The sequence below is a fragment of the Aptenodytes forsteri genome, unplaced genomic scaffold (genome assembly GCF_000699145.1).
Source record: "Aptenodytes forsteri isolate BGI_AS27 unplaced genomic scaffold, ASM69914v1 Scaffold180, whole genome shotgun sequence".
NCBI classification, from domain to species: domain Eukaryota; kingdom Metazoa; phylum Chordata; class Aves; order Sphenisciformes; family Spheniscidae; genus Aptenodytes; species Aptenodytes forsteri.
In genome coordinates, this window is record NW_008795486.1 from 1,579,136 (window position 1) to 1,594,626 (window position 15,491).

At 40.2% G+C, this 15,491-nt stretch overlaps 3 protein-coding genes across 3 annotated transcripts in view; all 3 read right to left on the minus strand.

Moving 5' to 3' along the window:
- CREBZF (CREB/ATF bZIP transcription factor) overlaps positions 1 to 904 on the minus strand; it is a 2,162-nt gene extending 1,258 nt beyond the window's left edge. Inside the window, exon 1 of the mRNA XM_019472605.1 lies at positions 816 to 904. Within this exon, the coding sequence (XP_019328150.1) occupies positions 816 to 904 (89 nt within the window). The remainder of the gene's footprint in view (positions 1 to 815) is intronic.
- A 950-nt stretch (positions 905 to 1,854) lies between these two features.
- Positions 1,855 to 2,922, minus strand: CCDC89 (coiled-coil domain containing 89). The gene has a single exon (XM_019472607.1). The coding sequence runs from the start codon at positions 2,920 to 2,922 to the stop codon at positions 1,855 to 1,857; it is 1,068 nt and encodes a 355-aa protein (XP_019328152.1).
- A 5,223-nt stretch (positions 2,923 to 8,145) lies between these two features.
- The window catches only part of SYTL2 (synaptotagmin like 2), a 44,890-nt gene continuing 37,544 nt past the window's right edge, over positions 8,146 to 15,491 (minus strand). The window contains exons 15-22 of the mRNA XM_019472608.1: positions 15,021 to 15,140; positions 13,782 to 13,951; positions 13,081 to 13,183; positions 12,487 to 12,657; positions 11,297 to 11,375; positions 10,259 to 10,358; positions 9,286 to 9,491; positions 8,146 to 8,291 (exon numbers count right to left, since the gene is read on the minus strand). Of these exons, the coding sequence (XP_019328153.1) occupies positions 8,146 to 8,291; positions 9,286 to 9,491; positions 10,259 to 10,358; positions 11,297 to 11,375; positions 12,487 to 12,657; positions 13,081 to 13,183; positions 13,782 to 13,951; positions 15,021 to 15,140 (1,095 nt within the window). The remainder of the gene's footprint in view (positions 8,292 to 9,285; positions 9,492 to 10,258; positions 10,359 to 11,296; positions 11,376 to 12,486; positions 12,658 to 13,080; positions 13,184 to 13,781; positions 13,952 to 15,020; positions 15,141 to 15,491) is intronic.

The window sequence follows — 15,491 nt, forward strand, 5'->3', positions numbered from 1 at the left end:
GTGGGAGGGGTGCGTGCGGGAGAGGGGTGCGTGTGGGGGTCTCTCACCCACAGACACCGCAGAGGGGAGGGAAGGGGCACGTCCCCCGGGAGCGGAGGGGTTTTGGGGGCTTTCCCACCGGACCGTGGCAGGGTCTGGGCCAGAGGCATGTGGGGCCGTTCTGTCACACAGCGAGTGAGTGTCCCCTGCCCAGATTTAGACTATTTAGGTACCTGGTTTTAGGCTCTCTTGCAGTCACCAGAGGGAAATGGGCACTCCTCGCTGCGTATCAACTAATTAAAACAGAGCCGCCGAGTCAAGTCCTACTGTGTTCCTTCCTCTCAGACCATGGGCCTAGTTTTTTAGCCTGGGTCAGTTGGCGTTTACACTGTAGATGCCTGCATTTAGATTAATTAAATGTGCGTGCAGAGTGGGCACATCAGGGGGAAAAAGGTGGTTGAAAAGTAGGAGGATGTGGTCCATAAAACAGGTGTGGAATGGCACTTGTAGGAGCCAGGATCAAAACGAAAGGCTGTGGTTCGTTGTGCAGCAGGTAGTGGAGCAATACGTCTCACCTGGCTTTGCGTGGGTTCAAGGAGAGTCCAGAGAAGTTCAGAAGACAAGTCTGTTGACAGCTACTACTTACTTAGAAACCAAATCTGGTTCAGTAAGTCCTTGAGATGAACCGGTGACAAGCTGGAGGATCTCCAGGCCTTCTGCTTCTGGCCACTTCTGAACACTGAGCTCAACTGATACCAAGCTTGACACGGTGCTGCTGCTTTGTAGATGCTCAGGACCAAGAGCTACCCAAACAACTAGCTAAAACGTTGAGTTACCCCAAGGTATACATACGTGGGAAAGGACGTGGAGAGCTCTCGGGGCAGCTGCCTACAGCCCAGGCAGGGGATGCCATTTGGCCCGTCATGGGTTGTTTTGTTGGAGAGTTAAAGAGCAGGAGCTGAAACTCGGCAGCCAAAAACCTCCTCCGTGGCTAGGAGAGAGGCAAGAGAGAGTGGGATGCTTCTGTATCCCACAGTGCTGACAGGAAAGGGAAAGATTTTTTTGTAAAAAATTGCCAGACATACAGCCTTCCTATTTTGTGCATCACTACTATTTTCTCTACAGAAAACACCTAAAACCTGGAAAACGCTTAAACTGGCAGAACATCTAGAACCTCAACCTGTTTCAAAGACTATTGAAATCACCCAAAGACCTGTCAATTTATTTTGAGCTGAACAGGGATATAAATAACGCTATGACATTAAATAAGACTAAGACAACCACAGAACCCTGTAAGACTACTAGACAACTATACGCAATAATTTGCTTGAGCATCAGGTATTGTATGATATTACATATCATACATGTTTTGACCCGTTAAGTTGTTGAATCGTGACTGTTTATGATGTAGACGTTGCAAGGTGGAATTTCTTTCTTGGAGCCTCAAAGTTACCTCTTAACATGCCCAACCCCTGTTGAACTTCAAGGGAGAATCAAATGCAAAAGGCTAAGGGTGTGAGCTTTGGTCCACCTTGGAAAATAATGTGCTTTTAACTGTAAAAAATGAAAATCTGTCATACAGCAGAGGTTAGGACCAAATAAATCAAATTCATATTGTACGTTTTCCACCCTAATCTTTCATGTCACAGGTTTGACTAGTTCAACAATCCCTGTTCAGATTTAACAGTGTAGAGCTCTTACTTATGTCAAAGTGTAACAAAAAAACAGGGCTACAGAACAGTCCTTTTAGGGGGATTTAAGCTGGTAAGTACACTACAGAGAAATAGGAAGATGGTCTCGTGGAAGGGAACAAAATGCAGTGGTGTGTTACAACAGAGGCGCCTGCCGAGACGAGAACAGAGGAGAAAGCTGCAGTTACGCAATAAAATGACGGAGTTTGACATTCAGCGCTTTTTCTTTAGTCAGTAAATCCGTACTGTGCTTTCTGTAAGCATCAAACTGCAGCGAGAGCTCGTTGTATGCCTGCTCGCTGCTTTCGAGCTGTCGTTGGAGCTCTCGGACCTTCAGATCATTGTCCACTGCTGCCGCCTCTTTCACAAGGCGCTTCCCTGCTCTCTGCCTGGCTTTTTCTGCAGTCTCCAGCTTCTTCCCCAGCTGCTGGATTTCCCGTTGCTTCTCTTGCAGAGCTTTGTCCCTCTCCACGGCCAGGTTCAGTAGTCGCTCTTTCTCCTCATTTGCCCTCTCCAGCTTGGCCTGCAGCTCGCTGCCCTGAGCCCTCTGCTGACTTTCTGTGCGCTCTACCTGTGCAACAATCTGTTGGTGCTTCTCCTGTAGGCGTTGCAGCTGGTTTTTTAGTGAATCGACTTCCCAGGCATAGGCACTTGCTTGCTGGCTCTGAGCTTCTAGCAGTTCCTTTTCTCGCTCCTGGGCTCTGCGACTCTCATAAGCACATTTCTCCTGTAAGGAGGCTAACTGCTGCGAGAGCTTTCTGGCCTGGGCAGCGAGCTGGAGCACTTCAGCTTCCTTCTCCCTCACAGTCTGGCTGAAGAGCATCTCGTTCTCCTGCCGCAGGAGCTTATTCTCCTCCCACAGCTGCATATGCCGTTTCCTGTGTTCATCCTTGAACTGGATCATTTTTTCATGGTTGCTGGCCAGATCCATGAAGCGCCCCTCTAAATGCTGAATCCGTTGGGTCTGGGCTTTCATTTTCACAGCATCCTCTGTCCTCAGTTTCTCCAGCTCCATGTTGAGCTGCTCCAGGCCTTTGCAGTGTTTGCGTGCATCGTCTGCATTTTTCTTCAGTATACAGATAAGGCGATGCTGTTGTTCTAGGCGTGAGTGCAGCAGAGCCTTCTCACTCTTCTCCTTTTCAGGGCTCTCACAGAGTTCCTCCAGACCTTGTGTCAGATCTTCCACGTCTCTGCCCGTCTTTGGATCACTTGTGGAGTTGGCCATCCCTGCCTCCCTCTCATCCTGAGCCATGGAGCCCCTGTCTCACACAAAGATGAGACAAAATTTTATAGCGACCGCTTCTCTTAGTGACATTCAGCGTAATTAAACAGTACCCAATGGCTACGCGGCCAACACCACTGCGATAAGCCGGTGGAGTTCCTCTGGAAGTCCAAAGAATGCAAAACCAAAGAATGTAGGCTTAGTATTTATGCAAGCCTACTCATTTGCTCGTTACTAGCTTTGCTAATTATTCCTTCTCAAAGCGCTGTTGTTGTAGCTACGAGAAGTACTATTATATTTAGGTAAAAAGCTTGTAAGTGATAAAGCTGTAAATAATTCCTTAAGCAATCCTTTTCCTCTGCCTTTATTTTCTCCTACAGATCTGGTATTATAAATGCAAGTAAAACACGGAGGGTTACATCAAACTTCTAATTGATTTATAAGATTTTAATAGTATATTGCTCATTAAAAATAACTGAATAGCCTTATCCCGTGCTTAGAGATTTATGAATAAAATAAAGCATTTATACGATGCTAATAATTACTGAATGCTCTGTGATACAAAGGCTTTGTGCCTGGAGAAATGGTTCATCATTTGAGTTTTGACACTGATTTGCTGGATTATTTTAGGCATGTAATGGCTGGTTCCTCATGTAAAAATAAGGGAAATATTTATATTACATTGGCACCAAAATAATTATTGGTACCTGATTGTACAGCATGCTACCCAGACATATGAAAAGCCAGCCTAAAACCGATCAACGAGTTTTTCATTCAGACGCAGACCTGAAACTACACAGCACATGCAACAGTGTGCTGATAATCAGGTTTTGTGAATTCCTGGGCTTTGACTGGAGGTAAAGATAGGACGTGGGAAGGAGCCAGCTTCAAGGAAGGACGGAAAATAACGTACAGCAAAACTGAATTCAAGCCCGTGAAGCACGGGCAGTTTCAGAGCTGCAGAGTGGCGGCCGTCGGTAGGGGTGTCACCTCTGTCTCCGCCTACACCCTCGTCCTGCGCTCCCCTACAGCTGTCACTACCTTGGATCCTGCCAAAACGTTTGGAAATAACGGAGGAGAGGGGGAAGGACTAACAGGTTTAGGCCATCCAGTGGAAACACAATGAAGAGCAGGGTTTAAGAGGAGAAAAATGTTTTCTTACCATGTGTTTTCTTTCCCCTGACCCTTTGTTGCCACTCGTGCTGCAGGGTTTCTGTCTCCATGGAGATCCAGTCACCCCAGAGCTCATGCCTTCAGCTGGGCTGGCTGGACCTGGGCCAGCCCCACGAGTGCTTCTTAGCAAACAAATGCTGCCGACACTCTGGAAAGCACTCAGATTTGGTAAAGGGAAGAGGATTTCTGCAAGTCTGAAGAACTCTCTCGCAGCTTGCGCCCTGCCTGTGCTGGAGGAGACTCTCTCTCAGCTTGCGCCCTGCCTGTGCTGGAGGAGATCAGAATAGCAGGCTCTGACCTTCTCAGAACATGCCGAAGGTCCGTGGTAAGTAAAGACACAGCCCTTGCCTTAAACAACTTGAAACTTTATTCAGCAGTTAATGAAAAATCTGGCAGATAGGATAGGGAAGGGGAAAAAAAAAATGCAGCTGGAAGGAAAAAGCCAGGTACAGGTTTTGCTGACTCCACTGGAAAAGGATACGAAGCAAAGAGGAGCGAGCGATGTGGGTAAAGGATATGAAGCAAGCAAGACAAGGAGGGCACAGTAGCAGATCTTTCAAAGTGGGTAAAACCAAAGTGATGCGGGTTGCCGCACCAACTAAGGTTTGCAGGCTTACTTGCAGAATGGGAGGTTTCTGAACACAGAGCATGAAAGGAGAGCTGGGACTTTGAAGCCTGGTTTATAGGACGTAAAGATGGTGTAATTTAGAACGCACACACACACGTACATATGCGTGTACCAAAAAACCCAACCCATTCTGGGCTAAAGCAAAGATGAGCTTGTAAAGTGAAGGAAAAAAAAAAAGGAGAAAAAAAAAAAAGTGTTGTGTTCCTCCCATTTGTTTCTCTGGGCAAGGATGGATATATGCAGAGACATTCCAGGAGTATGGCTGCCTTGTCATAAAGGTGAACTGGAATTAAGAATCAAAGCATAGCTATTAATCAATCAACCTGCCCTTTAGTGAGTAACTAACTACACACCTTTAAAGTTCTGGTTATGGATGACTAAAACCTTTCCTTTTGACTGTAGAGCAAAGAAACTAGTTTCTTGAAACTTTTTGTCCTAATCGGCTTCATAAACTTGCATTTCTCTATCAGCGTATCATCGATCTGGAACATACTACTGTAGTTAGGAATGAGTATGAATTTGGCAGAAAGCTGTATTTATTGTGAGAACCACTTTGAGAAGAATGTCAAAAAATACCAATAATCTTTTTAAAAAAGTATATTTTGCATGACTTCAGTTAGATATTTTCAATACAGAATTCCTGCTGGTTTACATGATTAGATGTAGCCATTACCTTCAAGCACCTTTTAATAAATCAACATACTGTCCTTTAGCAGAAGGTGGCATTGTACCATTTCTACTCTTACAATTAAATCCTACAGCATGCATAGGGTAATCGAAGTACTTTTTCCACCGATAAAGCAGCTTGGTTTGTAATCTTCCCTTCCACTGAAGTTCATCTCACCAGGACAGCTTTGCCTTTTCTTGTGTATGACAACAGTAAAACAGTAAGAAGGTGACAAGCACGGGTGCTAAAGCTCTGCTGAAAATCTTTAAGTTAAAGAGCTATAGCGTGGTGCAGACTCCATGGCAGACTAACAAGGATAACAATAACTTTAAAGTATCTAGCATTGTTAAGCACTACTATACTTTTCAAAGGCACTGCTGCGACTGCCCCTGCTGACCTCCTGTAAATTTGGAGGCACAAGGAAGACTGACTTTTCTGTGTGGTGACAGCTATCCTTATAGGTTTACCTATAATGGTCTCCATTTTCTGCACATGCTGAAAAAAAGGTATTAAAAACTGGGGAGGAGAACTGAATTTTTGTACTAAAGGGCCTGTTTTTGTTACTTGGCTCAGTTTCTCGATTCATCTAGGTAGTATGTAATACTGCTGTGTCATTAGTTAATCACACTAATTAATTACAAGTGCAGTGCACAAGTAAATCTTATGTTCACATTCAGGTAGCTTTTTGAAATTTAAACTGAGGTTTGATCTATTTAGTGTGGTGGTAAGCAGCATCTTTTGAGATAATGACAAAATGCTGTGTCTGTCTCTAGGGTGGTTCAAGAATAGCGAGACAGAAGATGTTCTACTTGACCAAGAGACAAGGAGATTGATACTGTCACAAACCAAACATTTTATTTTGCTGGCAGTCAAGTTTACCTATCAAAATTTTGTACAGGATAGAACACAGCAGATTACATGACACTTGGCTGCAAGTCTAGAGCCTCAGGACTCCATCCCTACAGCTGAAGCCCCAAAGCTATTTTGACATAGCAATGCATTTAAGCTTCACAGGAAACGCAACAGCAGCAAAAGCTTTAATGCTGTGAAATTGTAGGTCATGTTCACAGCAACCTACTTTTTCCAGGTGAAAATGAATTCATATAGGCAGTGAATACAAATAAACTAGGTGCCTCTGCTTTTCCAGAATTGCCACCCTTTCAGGAATGGCTATTTAAGAATACAGAAGCAAAGTAGCTGCTGTACCACTTAAGTACAAATACGTTGTTCTGAAGCGTCGTACGCACGGTGTTCCCTAGTCATACAAGAACCATGTTTTGTTTGTATCTGGCAACGTGGAATCTGTACCAGCTACCAGTCTCATCCAAAACACCTGAAGCAGTAAGATACCAAGACTGACAACTACTTTTGGCATTTGTAAACTCCACAGACTGCCTGGCTGATGAGAGAGAAAGTGGGCTCCCCGGCAGGTTGAATAGCACCTTTCCTTTTTTCCATTCATAGTCTACAATAAATACCAAGTAGCATTTAAATGTCTATGATTCAATTAAGCAATTGAGCTGGAGCTGTGAAGAGCCCCCTTCCACTCCCTGCTCTAACTGAGGTGCAAGATTTTACCAGCTTTTAGACCAACATAGTTGGAGCAAATAAATGTGCATTTATTTTCAGAAATATTTTGTCTGCATTTTGTTACATTGCATGCTGAATTGCTAACATAAAACATTGGGTTTTAATAAACATTTAATTCCTAGTTAGCTTTAATAGGCTGCTTTTATTAAAAAAAAAGTAATACATTGTGTATTTTATCCATTTGTCTTTCTTTAGTAGCATGCATTTCTACAAGTTACAAATTCCAGTCCTATTTCCTATGCTGCAAAGCTATCTAAACCAAGGCCACCATAATCCCAGCATTCTCCTAACGGTGGCGCTGAAGCACAGATAAATTACTTTTTGCAAAAAACAAGCTGATAGAGGTACAGACGAGTACACTTTACAGAATAAATACCCAACATATTTGTCGTCACTAGAATTGGCACGTTCAGATCCTTTAGAGTAGCATTGAATAAAAAAAAGTTTGACCTCTATGCCTTCAGCATTTAAGAGTAAGGTTTGTATACTAGCAAGACAATTAACGCATGGATAAGAAAACTTTTTATAACCCTGATTTTTGATAGTACATTGGCGTGAACAGTCCTCTGCACCTTGCAGAACAGGACATCAACAGTACCACTTCATGTAATGCTTCTTTCATTATAGAAGCGACTTTCATATCCTAGAAATGTACAACTACAGATAAAGGAACTTTCAAAAAAAAAATTCTTCATGCTCATATTCCTCGCTGGAGAGATCTGACGTGGCATAATGAGGATACAGACACATACTAATGAGCATGAACAAAATGCAACCTGTTGCTATCTTATTAATAACACTTCATGAACAATCCTAGAAGCGTACAGAGAGAGTTGACTTGCCTTTTTTTTTTTGGGTGGTAATTTAGATTATTTAAGGAATTGGCAACGCTTCAGTTAGGCAACACAAGCATCCAGGTATCACAGCTACCTCTACCACTGAATTCTGTAAGTCCCTTCTTTCTTGAAGTAATTTTCAGTGAGTAAGAAATAAAAGAATCCCTTAAATTTACATAATAATCTGCAGGCAGAAGTTTAATTTGAAATACGAAGTGACATTTGACAGCACAAAACCAGAACAGCAACAGAGCAGAGACTGTCAAAACAGCTACTGTGTTCCTCTTCCAAGTTTCACCCCCACACCTTTAATTTCATTCCCAAGGTTTCTTTTTGACACTAGCAATTAAAAAGCCACCTTATTTTGTCAATTTTGCAACCATTAGCATCCTGAGAGGCAGTGTATCTTCGATCCATGTGTTCGGCGAGTTCATCATCTTCTCCCAAAGGGCAGTTTCATCTGAAGTAGAATCCATCCAGTCTACTGTAGTTCCATAGCTTTTGCCTAGAAAAATGTCAGTTTTAAGAGAAACGTTGCTGAATGTGCTGCAGAGTTGACAGCAGACAATCAAGTTTGCCTGTCTTCTAAAACGGTTTCACCTCCTCGGGTAGCTGACCTAATACTTTGAAGATCCAGTTCTACATTTTTACACTTGAACAATTCTGTCAAATACAATTAACGACAGTTTCACACAGAAACCTTGTCATCTTTCTCCAGGCTTTTTTTCCTTGTAATCCTTAGTCTTTTTGTCACAATCCCAAGGAGAAAGATGTATGGGCGATTATCATCTGAGAGGGTTTAAGAATAAAACAGGACACTGATTTTGTGCTGAAATACAACCTTGGGTACGAATTCAAACTGAGATTTACTATCTTAATTTGTATTTTAGGTTATTCTGGTGAACCATGCAAGAAGTTAATTTGGGAAAAGTAATTTTTTCTCGTATTTGCTTGAAAAGACTCCAAACACATCCTCACCTCAGACCAGAGAGGACAGTGAAAATACAATTCTTCTATCTGCGCATCTTATATTACCCTTATGCTAAAAACTTGTTTGCTTTTATAAGTTTTCCTATCCAATGTCTTCAAATCTTATCATGCATTCCCGATCTAACCTTTTATCTCCACCCAATACTGTCTTTACATCACATACAAGCTTATGCATGCAAAAACTAGGTAAGACATTAAGATTTTGGGTGCAGGAATAGCATATTCTTGTACTTCAAACAGTACCAGATACAATGTATGGCCAGACAAAGGTTTATTTCTAATATTTCTCCTTACCTGGCAGTCATCCTAACCCTCATAACGCTACTAGTGTTTACATTTCAGGACCTGTGCTGAAGAATAGGTAAGTTACTGAATGAAACTCTTCAGTAAATAAATAACTGAAAGGCTGTTAGGTGATCTTTGCAAAAAGAGAAGAAATGGAAAGGAAGAGGAAAAAAGGAAAAACTGTGTTTTGTAAGTTAAGGATTACTGTGTTGGTTGTCCAGTACCTGTTCCAAGGCCTATCCTGAGACCTCCCAGAAAGTGGTTGGCTAGTTTGTTGTGATCCCAGACTGTGAGTTCTATGCAGGCTTCTTTCAAATCTTCTGGTCTAAAGCCATCATAGACCATGGTGTGGTTGAATACTGGGTTTGTAGTTTTTGCCACTGTTCTTGTTTTCTGGCGACTTTTTCTGCTAGTGTCTGGAAGAATGGTACTTCAGAAAGAAAAAGCATTGTCAGTTTGCACTTGCACAGCATAGCCTGCATTAAACATACCGAACAGACAAAAACTACTGATTCACGCTGTCCTTTGCATGTTAGAATGTGCCTGAAGGTAAGACGCTTTAGCATCATGGAGATGAAGTGAAAGGTCATATTCTCAGTCCCTTCCAAGAAATACTGGCAGCATGTATCCAGCCTTGTGCTTCAGAGGATGGAAGGGAAGGGGGAGTCAGGTGGGGAAGAGCACAAGTGAGTTTATTTGCTGTATTATCAACTAATGATGCTGAAACCTTTTTGTTGCTGCCAGAGATTTCCCAACCATCTTGTTATTCTTGTCTCTTTACATTTCCAGTCTGTATGTAGAAAGGAAGGAGGAAGAAATACAACTATGCTTCTCATTTCTGTCTCCTCCCATGATTTGCTAAGCTAAACCATACTCTTGCACAAACAAGCTTTGTTTAAATGCAAATAAAAGCAGGCACAATTTTGACACACTAGCCCTTTCACCAAGTAACTGAGCAAACAAAATGAAAGAGGAGCGATTACGCAGGAAGTTCTCCCAGTATATTTTACTTGGTGGTATATACTTAGTATGTTGAAGTTGTAAGCCCTGCAGGACAGTTTGCATTACAGTAACGGAGAATCAGAAAGTAATTAGGTGTTTTTTAATTTGAATGTAGAAAAATGAAGATAAGATTAGAAAGCACAACAGTAGCATTATTAGGCCACCATGTCTGATGACTTCAACCACAGTTCTTACCACTTAATAAAAGAGTTGAGCCTGTTGCCTCTCAGAAGAGGAAGGTCATGGCATTCCTTCACCCAGATGTGGACCTCACCAGTAGATAGAGTCTTCTTTCCTGTAAAAATGAAAGAAAACATCTGATTAAGCCTTGTAGATCCCTTTTAAAGGTAATTTCTATGATGCAGCAGTTCCTGCCCATTTGTAGAGGTGATATTCAGCCTAGACTCTCATTATCTCACATCTTAATTCAACCTCCCTCTCTACTCTTGAAGCTGCAATCTTCATCCCATCAAAGTACTGCAAGATCACATCATGTCTGTATTCCTACAATGACTTTTCTTCTGTTACAACTAAACAAATACATGCTGCTGGTCTTCTCTTTCCAAGCCTCCTAGATAAAGAGATCAGCTTGTCTTCAGTCTATGTGATGTTAGCATTTATTGCCGCTTGTTCTTTCAGATAAGCTCCTTTGTGCTCTTAATGTATTTGATTCTTACTGACTGCCTGGCCGGCTGGATTAAAGACCTGACTTCACTGTCAGATCAGCCAGTTATCAGTTGCCAGACAAGATTAAACCAAACAGATCATACTGCTATAAATTTCTGCATTCTAAATACTTATTGCTATTTTCTACTTCTAATATTGCTTGAATTTAGTGTGTTGTCATTGTTTATTTAGCATATCACTGTTTATTTAGCATATCACAGTACCTGCCTGATGATTTATAATCTCTAAAATTATTTGTGAGAAAACAGAATTTTGTTACACATACAGACTGCATTACAAATCTAAGATTATAACAATAAGGTAATTTCTTCTGTAGTAACATTAAAAACAACAAAAGATCCTAAAGTGATCTTCAGATCCTAAAATGAATTCATGACCAGGGTGACTTAATCCTCTAGGAAAAAAAATATTTCTACTTTTATGTTAAAACAAGATGTCTGAATTGGCTGAAAAACATTAAACAGCTTTTTTTTCTAAAAAAAAAAAAAAAAAAGAGAACAAAAGCCCCAAAGGCCTGACAAGCCCAAGCAAAGAAGCAATGCATACCTCCAACAGGGTGTGGGACATACTGGAGGGCTAGTTTCATCTCCCCTCTGTTTTCTAGTTCAAGAGCCATTGTTGAAGTCTGAAATTTAAGGAAAAAACTCACAAATCTCAAATCTTGCAGTTCACGCACAGAGTTTACCATGCAAAGGTTTCCACTGGAACAAGCTTGATTTCTACATGAGGCAAGTTTTTTTCCCCTTTTTTCCTTATGCATTAGTCTTCCCTCAGTTTACAAGGCATGAGAAATTTTAGGGCATGTTTAACCACTTGACAGTGCCTCAGATATATAGCTCTTCCACTAAAGCAGAAAACAAGACCCAGGAGAGGCCAAAAGGTTTTGATGGCACATCTTTTCCACTGTTGTGCTCTTATTTAAAACTAGTACATATGCTCTTTCAATGAGGAAACTTACTCTGTGCAACAGAAAGTGTACTTTAATAAACTCATATCTGTAGGAATGTTTTGATCTAAAAACCAGCCTCAACAAGAGTTCTCTTGCAAGAAGTCACAAGAATATGTCACTTCTTCATAGAGAGTCATGGACCATCTGTAGATGGAACATGGCACCTGTTAACATTTGGTTACATTTATCTACCCAGAGCGGTTTTAAAATCAGTCAAATTAAACTAGTGCTAAAGACTACCATGACATTCCTGTTTTGTTCTACAAATTATAAAACTGGATTGAGCTAATTTTGGGATGAACTAATGAAGTAAACTCAAGGGAAAAAACAAACAAACAAAAGAAACCAGAACCTCTGGCAGTGGCTTAACTAAAAGTTTAGATATTGGCTGAAACCCATTAACAAACAAGAGGCACATAGACACGGAAGTCATCATTACATCTGATATTAAAATGTTGCTGCACTTCGTATTCTCAGTAGGTTTACTTCATACTCAGGGAACAAGTGTCTTCAGGTATCTGTTGCAGCAACATGACGTAAGTGAAAAATACCTTGAAATTCCTACTCCTTAGATTATGAGAAAGTTTTTCCTACTATAATAGCTAGTACTTACTAGACTAATAGAAAACTCAGAACTGTATGTTCCGTTCACCAGTAAAGAGGTATTTATGATTATAACCAGCACAAAAAAACACCAAACACACAAGACCAGGCCTAAATAAATGACTTGGTTTTGCACTTACACAGCGGAAAATACAAAACAGCTAACCCACCCTTAGTAACCTACCCTCGGCTTGAGTGGAAACCAGTTGATCTGCTTGTTGGATTTATCATTCCAGTCCCAAGTTCCTAAATCCAGCTCCACTTCACCAAGGAAGCTATTCCTCCCAAAGGTATCATTGTGCCAGACAGAGATATTAAGGCTTTGGTTCTTCAGGAGACCCTTCTCAATTTTATACTGCCAGGAGGAAGAAATGAGAAAAAAAGTTAAAACAAGCTGGATTTTCATCAATGATGTGTCTGAAAGCGGCAAGGTTAGAGAAAAATGTGTCCTGGTTTATACATCTGTAACTGCTCACTTCATTTCAGAACAAAACTCTCTTCATGTTTTACTTTTTATTTCAAGCATCTTGAGCTCATACTTTACTTGTGTTTGTTCGCAAGAAGTATACAACAAGCAATCAGTGTTCTCAATGCTGTATCCAGAGTACACTGCAGAGTTAACCTATGAATGGAAGGACATAGGTACTTCTATGGAGCAATCCATCTCATCCTAACATAGACGTCTTTTCTGAGAGCATCTGGACCTGTGCCTAAAAGTTAAGGTTCCTCATACTTCATGCATGCAGTATTTCATGTCTAGTAATAATTTGATGAATACCCGCAGTATTTCATTATAGACTGGATTAAGTGTTTTCTTTTTCACAGAGGTCTTCCGTTTGCCCAGCTTGTATTTCTCTGGAAGCAGGTAGGTCTTTACATACCTAAAATTTAGACAGGCTGGTTAGAAGAGCAAAACACCCCACCCTTTCCAACTTCCCCTTCCAAAATACACAAGTATTTTCTTATAAAGTAAAAGAAATCCAATTAACTAGCCATTATTTTGTTAAGCTTGTTACATTTAAGAAATGGAATATAGTGAAGTATAACAATAGTTTCCAAAGTGGAACATTAATCTCCTTCTTCCGGGGGTAATCTGTTCAAATGTCTCCTCAACACACATACAAATACAGAATATTTAACTATAGAGTATGCCTAGATATCATATTTATAGGCTCTAATCCTATTGAAAACCTATCAAAGCAGGATTTACCATCTGGAAAGTTGAATTTAAAAAAAAAAGTTTCACATTCTTAAAAGTTTCATCTTCCCATGTTAATATATATACCATTTTATAGTGGCAATTCTATGTTCAGTTCAGAGTGGAAAACCATGTAAAGCACGTTATAGCTTTTCATTTATTTATTTATTTGGTTGTTTACTCCAATCGGTTATAGTGATTGGAAAAAAAAAATCAGTTTTCATTTATACATTAAAAGAAGAACTTCCATTAGGAAAAAAAATTACTCTGTTTATACTTACGGGTCTGAACGCTGTCGCTTAACATCTGCCACTGCCAAGTCTTTACATTGGCAAATAAAAATGTGGAGCTCGTTCAGCTGTTCTACATAGTCAATAGTAAACTGAATGCTCCCCTTCACATCAACATTGCCAAAGTCTGCACTGTAGATGCTCATTAGACTTCCGCTTACCTGTATCATACAAGAAGAGAAAAATTTTCCAGGCACTGCATTTCACCAGATACTTCAAGAGTAGGGTAGAAGTTATGCTCAGAATTCAGACAGTGAAGAAAACAACGGTGTCCCCTTTAGATGTAATAACGAAGTGTAATGGACACTGTTACACAAGCTTCTCAGCAAGCAGATTAACAAAAGAAAGTTATTTGTAAATCAACGGTGTTAGGCCAAGTTTTCTACAAGAAACTTGGATGTGTTTATTGCATTGAGATAGAAGAAATAAAGTGATAGGATGCTGTAGATCTGGAGGTTGCCTGTGATCAGATCCTTGAAATATTACTTATGTATCTCTTCAGCTGATCTTCCTTGCAGAACGCAGAGCCTGAGTTTAGGACAACAGGCCTTCTGAAAATACCGACAAAAAGGTTAGTGATAAAGTCTGTGGCTGAATTAGATGCCTAAACAAAACATACTTGAAAATTAGACCCTACACAGGTAGAAAGAGAAGGATGTACAATTTTTTTTTTTAAATCTCAACATCCTTCCCCAAAATTCTCCTTTTTCCAATAAAGTCTGCATAAGTTAATGACTTTTGGTTAGTTAGTTCACTGACTTAATTATGCACCCCACATACCAATACTGTCTTTCTTTCACTTATTTCTCCCCCACCCCCGCTTCTCCTTTTCTAAATGTTTGCTCTATATAAATTGATCCCTACTTTCAGCTACAAATGTGAGCTCTCAGGGTAAAAGCCATCTCTTTGTTCAGTGTTTATAGAGTATGCTGCACAATGGAGTCCTGAACAGGCTCCAATATATTACTAGAAAACAAGAAAAGCAAAACCAATTTTTTTTTTTTTTTTTTTTTTTTTTTTTTTTTTTTTTTTTTTTTTTTTTTTTTTTTTTTTTTTTTTTTTTTTTTTTTTTTAGGCAATTCCATGCAAGGGTTCACATAACAGAGAGGAACGGAAGGAGGCAGAGATGCCAAGGGAAGAAAGATAAGAGGAGTAAGAAGGGAGACGAAAGAATACTGAAGAGATTAGCAAAAGCAAAGTGCCATTAAAACAAGGTTTTGGTTTACATACAGAGGATAAGGAGGCCATGCCAGAAGAGCTGCTAAGATTGGTTAGAGAGCTGGGACTCTTCTTGATTCTGCCAAGGGAATAACTGCTTTCTGATGCTGTATCTGTCTCTCTGTCATCACTCTACAAAAACATCACAGAAAGAAAGTCTGTGTAGGTTCTTTATAGTCACAAGGAACATTAAAAAAAAAAACCAAACAGAATTTTAATGCAGATTGGGACTCAGTGAAAACCTGAATTTAAATCCCCTTGTAGTGCCAACATGAGTAATTAATAGTTCTTAAATTAGGCCATGCATTTAAAAAAGAGCTGAAAGGGAATTTTTCTGACGGAAAGCCTACACTGAAAGTTTTTTAAAACCTGGTTGTATTACTGCTTTTTGTTTGGTTTTAAATCTCAAATAGCAATGAAAAAGTACAAAGTTAACTTTATTGGAACAATTAAACTCAACTTCTCTACTTAACTGTCTCATGC

Excerpts from the sequence above, each read along its gene's own strand:
- CCDC89 (XM_019472607.1), bottom strand. The coding sequence starts at position 2,922 with ATGGCTCAGGATGAGAGGGAGGCAGGGATGGCCAACTCCACAAGTGAT.